This window comes from Ruditapes philippinarum, unplaced genomic scaffold, assembly GCF_026571515.1.
Source record: "Ruditapes philippinarum isolate M1 unplaced genomic scaffold, ASM2657151v2 ctg6368_1_1_1_1, whole genome shotgun sequence".
NCBI classification, from domain to species: domain Eukaryota; kingdom Metazoa; phylum Mollusca; class Bivalvia; order Venerida; family Veneridae; genus Ruditapes; species Ruditapes philippinarum.
This window is the reverse complement of record NW_026852839.1, coordinates 20,038-33,396: the sequence shown is the minus strand read 5'-3', so window position 1 is coordinate 33,396 and position 13,359 is coordinate 20,038. Positions and strand designations below refer to the sequence as shown.

At 30.4% G+C, this 13,359-nt stretch overlaps 1 protein-coding gene across 1 annotated transcript in view; it reads right to left on the bottom strand.

Annotated features, from left to right (window-relative positions):
* LOC132725885 (uncharacterized) overlaps positions 1–13,359 on the bottom strand; it is a gene marked incomplete at both ends in the record, with an annotated part of 87,250 nt that overhangs the window by 56,158 nt on the left and 17,733 nt on the right. Inside the window, 6 exon segments of the mRNA XM_060711078.1 lie at positions 324–399; positions 5,972–6,004; positions 7,150–7,264; positions 8,427–8,470; positions 11,380–11,455; positions 12,123–12,202. Of these exon segments, the coding sequence (XP_060567061.1) occupies positions 324–399; positions 5,972–6,004; positions 7,150–7,264; positions 8,427–8,470; positions 11,380–11,455; positions 12,123–12,202 (424 nt within the window).

Below are 13,359 nucleotides of genomic sequence, written 5' to 3'. Positions count from 1 at the left end.
ATACATTTTTAAGATTCCACTAAATGAAATTCAAGGCAAGTTTGTATTCTTTAAAAATTTCATTACCAAAACCTAAGAGATTTAGTCTCAAGATTCCATAAAATCTACTCATTAAAGAGCAAAAATGATATTTATTAGAAAACAATTATCTCTATTACTAGTGAATTACCCCAAGTAATAGAAATAACCAAAATCTCAACAAAAATATCACTCCTTAAAGCAACAGCTCGTTAAATTTTTTAAGAAAAATCAAAATAAAACCACACACTCTTTCAAAAATAAAATAAAATTGTATATAAAATACAAGAAAGACAAATACATACCGACTGGTAAGCTCGCTAAATATGGTTGTTGCCGAACTCTGGCTGCCATATCTGGTTCCTCTTTAACTTGTTCACTCTAAAGAATTGAAATTGCAATTAATAATCCCTCTTCAGAATATCACATAAACCACAATATTATAACACAACAAGTTATTCTATCTTATATTCCTTTAAGCTTACACAATAACTATTTTTCACGAAATGTCACACAGATAATAATTTTGTTTATAATTCACAACTAAAATTCCTATTCTTATTTAAAATATACTCCAATTTTCAAGTTACTGAATTCATCTTTAAGTCAATTTTCATGCCATACACTATAAACATATTTTTCATATTTTTCATACTGTGTATAGTCAAAGTAAAAGTCCAATTTTATATCACTTTCACAGTTTTTAATAAAATACAAAATGACAATATTTTTACAGTCCGGTCTTGTTTAATTTATTGTTCACGCTATAGAGCTTAAAAACCGGGTAATCTTAAAATCTTTCTACATGTTTATAACACAAGAATTATCAAACTGCCGTGATCACAGGATTTAATGCATTCAAAGTGGCTAGTATATAATCAACACAATTTAAACCTTATTTTTTAAATCCTGTATTATATAATTCACCTTTCAAAACTAAATCAATCACTATCACAAATCAATAAAATAATCCAAAACAATTCTATATTTTGTTAAAAAATGTTGCATTATGGTTAATGGAGAGCCTCTAAAAATAGATTATTACCAAACAAGATTATACATTGTAATTTCTTTCAAACTTAAATTTGTTCCGGTGCCAATAGCCTATTTTCTTTAAAGAAATCCAAGACGGTAAAGTTAAACAATTGTTCAATAGGAGAAATACTAGTATAAGACGTTTATTTGTGTACACAGGTTTCTCGATAGGTCAACGATTCCACTGTACGTACATGGTACAGGTAGACCGTTAAATTACAGTTGATATAGGTAAATCAATCAATAACTCATTGAATTATATATGTCTTTCCTTTTAAAGTTTACCTACGTTTAATCTAGCCGTGTTTTGATCTGTTTATATTCGTTACACGCATACATAGCACCGATAAATAAACTTCAGAAATGCTCCTTATGTGATTTATCAGTAGACAGTACAATATTGATCGGTTTTTATTGACAAATACTTAGACAAGCGAATATTTCATAGGGCTGAAACCATACTTAAATTATTTGTAAACAAAACAACGGTTAGTTATTTATATCAAAAGAAATGAGCAAAATATATTATAGACTTAACCTCAATTGAAATTACAGTGCTATTTTGAATTCTTTATTAGTAATTTTAATAGTTTGATATGTGTATTGACATTTAATAGTTGACTATCTTTTATCCAAAATTTTAAAATTCAACAATATTTCCATTACTTAATGTATATTACAGAAATATTTCCTCCTCAATAGTTACAAATTGAAAATCTTTATAATTCTAAACTTGGTTTTATATATTTATTTGTCCCAATTTGCCGAACTATGCAGACTTTTTTGTAACGTAATATAAAGTCTGGAGCAAAATTTCTGTTAAAACATAGAAAAAATCTTTAAATTTCAGTTCAAATTTCAAAAAAGATTTTTTTTTGCCTTCACTTTGTAATTTTTCTAATACATGTACATATGATTTTTTAAAGTATATAATATATCAAAAGGTAAAAAAAAAAATGTCTGTAACTTTAATTACGAAAAATTCAGTAATCTGAAACCATTTATTTGTTTAAAGGATTTAATTATTCTAAAGAACCTACACATTAAGTCTATTTTTCAGTTAATAGGAAGTTGGCAGAATTTACCAAATTTCCCTTGTATTGAAAGTATAAGTTTTAAATCTGTACAAACACTACACCAAAATATTACCTACGTATCTATGGTCGATAGAAGTTTAAACAGGAATTTTAAGTAGCCAAATTTAAATAATTGCATGTATATTGGAAAAAGTTAAAATTGAAAGTTTCTCAATTTAACCCCACCTCTAATAAATATGTAAAAAGTTACATGTTTTGTGTATTTCTAATTCATAAACTATTCCCACTGTAAATTAAGTGTAAAAAGTCTGAAAACTCTGACTGAATGTGTTTTTTTACGAATGCTTTTCAAATAATATTCGCTGATAATTTCTTAGTTCTTTTCTAATTTTTTTTTATTTTTTTTTATTTATAATACCGAAATAATCCTGTAAAGTAAAGTCATGTAAAATATATTTCAATTTTTGATTACGGTAAAATCTGTCTTTAAAAACCACTTGTGAGTTACCAGCCAGTAACTGCCAAATTAATGAAGTTGCTACCCTTTCTAATACAAGAACTGTCTGAGGACAGTAAGGCTCGACTATTCGAAAAAGTTGTCACAAGGGTATTTTATTGAGTATAATAATGCTTACCTATGAATACATAAAATTGACCTAAAAGGTACAAAGGCTTGTTATTAAGATGTTTTATCAAGTAAATCACTGCTTTATTATTATGAATGCATAAAATTGTCCCAAAAAAAAGGCAAAAACCCTTCAGTAGTTAATATGGAGATAACAGCTTACAAGCAAAACTTTACCATTAATCTCTAAGTTGAAAAAGGTGAGAAAAATCAGCCTAAATGCAAGATAGTATTATGGATTTTGGTCCGTGAGTGACCTTCAATTATGACCCTAAATGCATATGTAAAGTTTTAAATAAATATCTTTAATAGTTATTGAGATATGTAAAACTTCCATGTAAACATTAACCAAGAGACTAAGTACAAAAGGGGAGATAAATCAGCCTAAATGCAAGATAGAGTTATGGAACTTAGTCAGTGACATACAATTATGACCCTTCATGCATATGAGAAGTTTCAAATCAAAATCTTTGATAGTTATTGAGATATTTGACTTTACAAAAAACTTTAACCAAAATTTCTAAGTTAAAAAGTGGCATAATTCTGTAAATATTGTAGGCAGAGTTATCCAACATGTCAATCTGATGAACATTGTTACTATAAATAAGTATTGTATGTTTCAATTGAATATCTCAAGCAATAATTGAGATATTAGACTTTACTAAAAACTTTAACCAACACAGACGCCGACTCGGACGCCAGGGCGACTACAATAGCTCTCATTTTCTTCAAATAGTCGAGCTAAAAATGATTTTATAATTTTGACAATTTAAAGGACATATATTTTCATGGAAAAACCTGTATTGAAAGTTTTAATTGAAAGTAACTGTTGGCTATAATAATTGTTATTGGCTACAATTATAAATGTTGGCTTTGATGATAATTGTTGGCTTTGATGATAATTGTTGGCTATAATGATAATTGTGACAGGTTTTTTATTAGTACATATTAAGTCAATAGTGAAGGAACAACATAATATATGTGATCACTCAAGCTTTAAACTAAATGAATGTGATCATTCAAACATTATTATATGAGCATTATGACAGTGCAAATTTAGACATTATATGTGATCATTTAGGAAAATTACAATCAAAATGACTTAGCATTTAAAAATTATGTGTGATCATATAAGCAAATCATAAGTTAATGACTGTGATCATTTAGACATTGTGATCATTAAAATTACATCATTGTGATCATTTAAGCAAATCACCTCTGAATGACTGTGAACATTTAGACATGAGATCATTTTGACTGTGATTATATAAGCAAATAACCTTTAAATGACTGTGATCATTCAAATATAATATGTGATCATTTAGATATATGTGATCATATAAAATTTACATCTGACATGTGATCATTGTTAATCTTTCATTGTAATTACTATTTAAAGTTATTAAAGACCCATAATGACAATAGGTTATTTCTGGTCAGCACAATAATATTATGATGTTTTAAATCATGTCACTTTGCTACTATATGAACGGAGCAAAAGAACAAAATTACTCAGTCTGCAATTTTTTCCAAAACAATCATTGAAATAACCTTATCACACATTGGAACAGGCACTCCGGGGTCACAAAAATGGAGACAAACAAATTTTTGCAAGAGACAATATTATCATATTTACATAGCAATGGATAATAGGTCCCCTTAAGGAGCCCTCAAAACATGGACAAAGTAACCCTTTAAGGCGTTTCCTCTTTTAGTATAGGCCAATATTTGTAATTGGTCTGTAGAGCTCATGTATAACTGCTCCGAAATCACCCACTGTCATTAAGGGTACTACGTCATTACAAATCGATATTTGTGAAACCACTCTAGCGTGACTGTTACTGAAAATGACTGGCCAATTAAAGTTCATTTTCAAATGCACAACTGCCTTACCTCATTAATTTTAGCCACCTAATACAGATAAACAATTCATACTTCAACTTCAAACTTCAAAACTTTATTGCATTAATTCAAACAGTGACAAATTAAATCATTGTTTCAGCATATTCAGACTTCAATAAAAAACAATGCATCTTTCCTTTAGAGTTTGCTGCCTCCACAAATATATGAAATTCATTGTTGATTTTCAGGAATTTAACCTTAAACTGTTGAAACAGAAAGTAATAAGATCAGTATAGAGCCAAACCAGCCTGCACATCTTTGCAGTCTGACAAGTCCCCAAATACTGATAATGGACTGTTCTAAAAATAGAACACAGACAAGTCCATTTATGAAACTCAGCAAGTTAAGGGTTAGATATAACAGTACCCTTATAAAGTAGCCAATAAACTTAAGCTCAGAGGCACAGAAGTGGAAGTAAGTCATTATTATCATTAAGAATTCATATGGACCTTTTTATCTACTTTTTTTTTAAATTATATGAATTAAAATGCCAATTTTGAATACCTTCAGTAAATTTCCACAAAGAAGCAATCATGGGAATAAAGTTAAAATTTGAAAATAAGACATAATTTTAACTGACAATAAAATGAATATCACATGATAATGGTGGAAGCAGCCATTCTTATTTTATTCAGGGGAGATAACTAATGTTTTGGTAACATAACTCAATCTTTGATGATAACACTTCAAAAACAGCACACAAAACTATACATTTTATAAAATATGTATCATTTAACTTTTGAACTTTTGTAAGTCAATTTAAACATATTCTAAGCACACATTTCCCTACAGTACAGATTTTATTTCAAGTACAAAGGTATGTCCACAACATTCACAACCAATAAGATTGATTTCAAATCATAGTAACAAACTCTTAGACAACAAAGGGACCCCACTGACGTTTTTTTTTAAAGTACCGACTGTGACAGGAATATTTTTACTCTTTTTTTTCTTCTTTTTTTTTCAAAACTCATGTACCATTTGATGTAGGTCTAGACCAAAAATGATTAGATATTTCTATTCTGGAAAATGACACAAAAATGAAAAGCATTTAAATGCTTTAATTTCAAATTGGTCTAGAAACTAGCACATGTCACCATTTTCATTTTAATTATGAGTATATTCTTTATCACAATTTACATATCTTTCTACTTTAAATGCCCACATTGGTCAATGCTAGAAATTCAAATTGTGTATTTTAGGCTTTTGGACGTCAGTGGAGTTCCTTTAAACACTGGATATAACTTGTACTATCATACTTTGTACAACATGATCTATTATGGTGTTAATTTCAGCAACATAAAGCAACAACATTTAGTTTACCACATAAAATAAAACACCAGTATTTTACTACCTTATCATTAGATAACCCATCTATATTTGTATCCTAGTTTAGACAAATAGTAGAAATTGTTATAATTTTTGGGAAGAAAAAAAAACATATTAACATTCAATGATATAGTACACCCCGATGTGCTCAAATATCTCCGAACAAATGTTATGAAGATTTGCTTGTATGAGAGCTGAAAAGCAATTTCAAAGGGACAGAACTCTTATTCAATCAGATAAAGAAATGACAACAAGATTATTGTCCCTTCTTCTAAGATACTGGACTTGTGCAAAACAAAGCATTACAGATATTAAAATAGATACTTTTTTGTTTGTTTTCCTGTTGAAGACATTTAAATATTTAACATATTATGTGTCCCTACACCAAAGTAGAGTGAAACCTGTACAATTTGACCATCATTTAGCAGGAATGAAAACAAATATAATAAGAACAGTAGTATTCATAATAAGTAACAATTTTTCAAACCTTTATATAAATTGATAAATTAATTTTATTCTTATCTATATAAATAGAAAAAATTATTATATTGACAATATACACAATTATGATTGATGTTTGAAATTATTCAAGGTCAGAGGCCTTTAATGAACAGGACAGTTAATTATGAAAATAATTTCTTATAAAGGTGGTATTTTATAGAAATATATTATAACAGAATCTGTTTATGATATTAAACTTCATGAAATGAAATTATGACTTATTATGTAAAATTTGATTCTTTAAACTATCCTTAGACTATAATATCATAGATGTAAAAATACTGTATGTGTGAAAGAGGCCTTCAGCTTTTCTAAAGATTAAAGATGTTATTTTCAGATAAATCCTTTCATATAATTGTCAAAACAAAAGAATTTAGGTGGAAAATGAAAAACATGAACAATAAGGAAACCCCTTGATACCCCTTATCCAAAGGTCAGCACTCTATATTTTTATCAGTAAATTGGGTGATTTGTTTACCAATTTTTTATATTTAGACACGAACATCACTAACATGTTATAAAAAGTTCTCGGAACACTGTTTTGAAGAAGTCTTACAGTGATGCATTTTTCCAAGATAAAATTGCTGAAATACTTAGTTTGAAACAACACAGAATTGTTATTCCAATAGAAAAAAATAGCTGAAGGCCGCATTAAATGCAAAAGAAGAGGTGCAACAGAAGAAAAAGGAAACATGCTATTACCAGTTGAGTATATTCTTGTTCTCGCCTCACATCTGGATTTAACCAATTATCATCATTTAATATTCCCCCTTGGTTTTGGGTTTGAGACCTGAATTCGTCATCAAAACGTACTTTCCTACAGTGCAGGAGGGATCAAAGATATAAAAAGAAAATAAACAGTGCACATAAATAAATATATAGGCAACATCTATTGTATACTGTTCTGTAAAACTATAAAAGCAATCTATAATATTTCTAAAAACAAAGAAAAAAACGATATGCCGCTCAAAGCTGTCTCACTGAATCTGTAACTAAAAGCCTAGGGAAAAATTACAAAATAAACGAAAAGTACAAATGTGGTTTTATTAAAATACAAAATCTATAAATATGAGTTTCGTTTAGGGGACTATGTAAAAATTTAACCTGTAATCTGTGAATTGAAAATTTAAGTTGTATACACAAAAACCCCCAAAAATTTTCATCCCCTAATTGCACCCCCACGGAAAAATTTGAGGGGACATTAAAGTCGGGGGCATAAAATCGTAACTACAGACCTGCAGGCCCCTTTTCCACCCCCTTTAAACCCAAAAAACAGTTTATTTTAAAGGGGCATGATATGAGCTATTTTTTCCCCCAATCAAAATAGAAGGGGGTTTCTTTTTTTTGAAAACATTAACATTTCTTAGTTATCCAATACCCATAAGCATTTTTTTTTTTACTTTCAAGTTCCAAAGTTTTAAAAATTAAAATTTCCAAAATTTAAAAAAAAGGGACTTTTCTGACCATTTTTCTTTAGACATAAAACATTTTGTAAATTTTTAAATTTTTGCTTAATTTCATCTTTCATAAAAAGATTGTTGCGTACAATAATCTATGGGGTGATATTCAACTAAATAAAAAAATTTTTTTTACAGTATTTCCAAAAATTGCCTAAATTTTTATTATTTGAACAAAATAAAGATATACATACAAAACCAACACTTAGCCAATATTCTTTTTTAATAGTCACTCTCAAATTAAGTAAAACAATAACAAATGTGAAAACTTCATCCAAATTATGCATGGATAAAATACAAACAAGAATTTGAAATTATGGCCTCTTGAAAAGTTAAGTTCATGTGCACTTTGTTTATATTTTGTCATTAGTAACCATAAATACTAAGAGGGGATGAAACAATTGGTTATTATTTATGTATCAGTATAACTTTACTAATGCATTTCATTTTATGCATTTTTTCAATAAATGTTTCAAGATAAAAGAAGCGTGTCAAATTCAAGTCATTAAAAAAATAACTTACCTTGCTTCAAATTCTTTATCCAGCACTCTGTCTCTAAAATCATCCTGAAGGCAACAAAACAAAATATCAGTAAGTATTTTATAAAAAGTCATTACGATAAGCAAAACAAGCTACACCCTTCATGATGAGCCAAACAAGCTACACCCTTCATGATGAGTTAACAAGCTGCACCATTCATGTTAAGTCAATAAGCTGCACCCTTCATGAAGAGTCAATAAGCTGCACCCTTCATGACGAGTCAACAAGCTACACCTTCATGATAAATCAACAAGCTGCACCCTTCATGATGAGTCAACAAGCTACACCCTTCATGATGAGTCAACAAGCTGCAAAATTCATGATGAAACAACAAGCTACACCATTCATGATGAGTCAACAAGCTGCACCATTCATGATGAGTCAACAAGCTGCACAATTCATGATGAGTCAACAAGCTGCACCCTTCATGATGAGTCAACAAGCTGCACAATTCATGATGAGTCAACAAACTGCACAATTCATGATAAGTCAACAAGCTACACCCTTCATGATAAGTCAACAAGCTACACCCTTCATAATGAGTCAACAAGCTACATCCTTCATGATGAGTCAAAAAGCTACACCCTTCATAATGAGTCAACAAGCTACATCCTTCATGATGAGTCAACAAGCTACACCCTTCATGATGAGTCAACAAGCTGCACAATTCATGATGAGTCAACAAGCTGCACAATTCATGATGAGTCAACAAGCTGCACAATTCATGATGAGTCAACAAGCTGCACAATTCATGGTAAGTCAACAAGCTACACCCTTCATGATGAGTCAACAAGCTGAACCATTCATGATAAGTCAACAAGTGTCCACCCTTCATGATGAGTCAACAAGCTGCACCCTTCATGATAAATCAACAAGCATCCATCCTTCATGATAAGTCAACAAGCTACACCCTTCACAATAAGTCAACAAGCTACACCCTTCATGATGAGTCAACAAGCTGCATCCTTCATGATAGATACAAGCATCCATCCTTCATGATGAGTCAACAAGCTACACCCTTCATGATGAGTCAACAAGCTGCACCCTTCATGATAAATCAACAAGCATCAACCCTTTATGATGAGTCAACAAGCTACACCCTTCATGATAAGTCAACAAGCGTCAACCCTTTATGATGAGTCAACAAGCTACACGCTTCATGATAAGTCAACAAGCGTCAACCCTTCATGATGAGTCAACAAGCTACACCCTTCATGATAATACAACAAGCTACACCCATCACAATAAGTCAACAAGCTACACCCTTCATGATGAGTCAACAAGCTACACCCTTCATGATAAGTCAACAAGCTACACCCATCACAATAAGTCAACAAGCTACACCCTTCATGATGAGTCAACAAGCTACACCCTTTATGATAAGTCAACAAGCTACACCCTTCATGATGAGTCAACAAGCTACACGCTTCATGATAAGTCAACAAGCTACACCTTTCATAATTTTAAGAAAATCAAGATGTAAATTGAAAGTTAGTCAGCTAAGGTAAAGCTTGGTCAGACTGTAGAGTTTTTTATTTCAGTAAAATAAGAAATAAACATGTAAAAATTCTCAAGGCATGCAGCTTTAATGACTGAAATTGAAATTTTAACATTTGCTGTGACTTCTAAATATTGATACATCTTTCATAACACAGGTAAACGTTGCGTGGCCATGACTTACACTATACCCCCCGTTCCCCCTCTACAACCCAAAACCCTAAAAAAAAATTATGAAAAAAAAAATTTTTTATGACTTAAATATTATAAAGGTATTTCACTCTACTTTCATTTTGCATAGAAATATCACTAGCATCTCAATTATCAGCGCATATATTCATCAATTTTTCACCGATCTTAACAATCTTGGCCTCAAATCTTAGATAAATAAATACTCTTTAAGAAAACAACACTGGCACCTTCGCTGATTATACGTAGCAAGAAATATTCAAGCCCAAACTGTCAACAAATGAAACTCGGAAGAGATCTGATTGCACCGTTTCGGTAAAACTCTCACGAGTAAAACACACTAAATTCACCGTGAAAGAATATTTCTTTGTATTGCGTATTTAAATATGATAAAATTAAGTTATTATTTATAATAATTGTTCAATCAAAGCATCCTATGAAACTATAACGCACCTTTTTTCCTATATGTCAAATTCTCATTCCAAAATGAAAGTAAAATGGGCCTGCAGATTGTTTTCAAATGGAGTATTTTCATTGGTCACAGGAAAACCTCGGACCAATGAAAATACTTAAAGGGAAACAACTCTGCTGTGCCAATTTACTTTCATTTTGGAATGAGAATTTGACATATAGGAAAAAAGGTGCGTTATAGTTTCATATGATGCTTTGATTGAACAATTATTATAAATAATAACTTAATTTTATCATATTTAAATACGCAATACAAAGAAATATTCTTTCACAGTGAATTTAGTGTGTTTTACTCGTGAGAGTTTTACCGAAACGGTGCAATCAGATCTCTTCCGAGTTTCATTTGTTGACAGTTTGGGCTTGGATATTTCTTGCTACGTATAATCAGCGAAGGTGCCATTGTTGTTTTCTTAAAGAGTATTTATTTATCTAAGATTTGAGACCAAGATTGTTAAGATCGGTGAAAAATTGATGAATATATGCGCTGATAATTGAGATGCTAGTGATATTTCTATGCAAAATGAAAGTAGAGTAAAATACCTTTATAATATTTTAGTCATAAAAATTTTTTTTTATAATTTTTTTTTAGGGTTTTGGGTTGTAGAGGGGGAACGGGGGTTTAGTGTAAGTCATGGCCACGCAACGTTTACCTGTGTTTCATAATAAACATGATAAGAATTTTCTTTAGTTCAAAATTTAATATAAATATATAATTTCAAGGATTTTCCTATACAAATTAAGTAAATGATTCTAGAACGTCATAAACATGTATAATTACCTCTATTCTATTTATAGCACCTTCACTCGCATACCGTCGCATCCCGGGATCAGCTGGCTCGTAGTCATCATCTTGTCTGTAATATAAATGAGCCATGTCACAACAAAACCAACATAGTGGGTTTGCGACCAGCATGGATCCAGACCAGCCTGCACATCCTGATCAGGATCCATGCTGTTCACTTACAAACCCTATAACAAGTAGAGAAACTGATAGCGAACAGCATGGATCCTGATCAGTTTGCGTGGATGCAAAATCATTATATTGGCTCAAATCATTATCATACAGTTTTTTAATGGCATTTTGTTACTAGAATTTAATACTAACATTCCATAAAGCATTTCAACAATTCGTTTGTTTGGGCCGATTTTAACATCTTTGCAGTTGGTCCACCTAACTTGCCTTCCAGGAAAACAAACCAGTAATTACTAATTTGTCTAGAAGTGACTAACTAGTAATTCTTCAAAAATTCTGAGGGGTGAAAGACAAATGACCATTAGATAAAATGTCCAAGATCAAGTGTCACACAGAAATTTCACCACATCTGAGGATCAAACCTGCTACCCCTTGACTGCATATACAATGCTCTCCTTATTGGGATAAGTGGTGTCAATTTCTTTATTACAATTCTGTTATACTACAGGGCTCAATATATATTTCACAGTAGTAGTATGATTTATATCAATACTTTAAGCATAAATTGGAGTCTGAAAAAAAAAACAAAAACAAAAAACAATCAGTACCTTCTTAGGGCCTCTTCCCTTCTCTTCTGCTCTAAGATATCCTCATAACTAGGTGTTGACCAACCTTTCTTAGCCCTTCCCTGTGGAATATATATATACATGTATAATATTTTGTCAAAAGCAGCTCAAGACAATCCAGAATTGTTTATTTTTAGCAACTGACATTATTCATGCAGACAAAGATCATCCTTCACATTCGAGTGTAAAAGCATCTGTTTTCAGACACAGTTATTTCTACTCTGCATATTTCGAATGCTACAGACAGTTCCGCTATAGGAGAATGCAAACTTCAATCAATAAAATTCACTACATCTTACCTCTCATATAAATTCAATGTCACAAAGGGGTATAGTTGCTTAATTTATGGCCTGAACATTAGTCTTGGAAAATAATAAACAGACAATATATATATAAGTAATCATTCACTTATTCCCCATAAATTTATAAATATTGAAACTTATATATTTTATCATTTACAATAAACTTGGTATCAACACTTAGCAAACCATAAATTCAGAATTTTATAAAGTACAATAATCAGTTTGAACCAAAAACATGGTAGTAAGTAAATTATAAACACAAAAATAGGACAAAAAAACAAAACAAAAAAATAGTAATTCAGCCAAAAATAGTAATTGTAAACATCAAACCATAAACACAGTAATTTGTAAACTGCATTAGCAGTGATTCAAATTACATAAAACCATTAACACACTGATATTACATAAACTGCAATTATAGTAAAATGTAAAATGATAATATACAAAATAATAAGTAATACAGTAATTAGTATGGTATATTACAATTACAATTACTATAAATAACTAACCAAAAACATGGTAATAAATAAACTGTGATTACACTATGTTATAAATTGATACCAAACCATAACACTTTAATTAGTAACAGGGAAAAGAAACCTCCATGGTCAAGACTTCAATAATCTTGGCATCTGAACACATCCAAGTACAATGTTTATTACACCATACCTAGAAATTGTGTCATTAGTTTTCATATTGTTATTTACAACATGCAATAACTGTTCCTTTTAAAACAGGTAAACAGCTAAAATTCCGATCTCAAATTGAATAAGGAACCAAACATGACTTTACTCTGGGGGTTTTCTGGAAAGGAAAACCAATATACCATCATTTATTGAAAGCCTGTCCATTTTGTAATTAGTAAGCAGCAAATCATGTGCATAGCATTAAGTAACAAATAAATTGATAAATTCAAA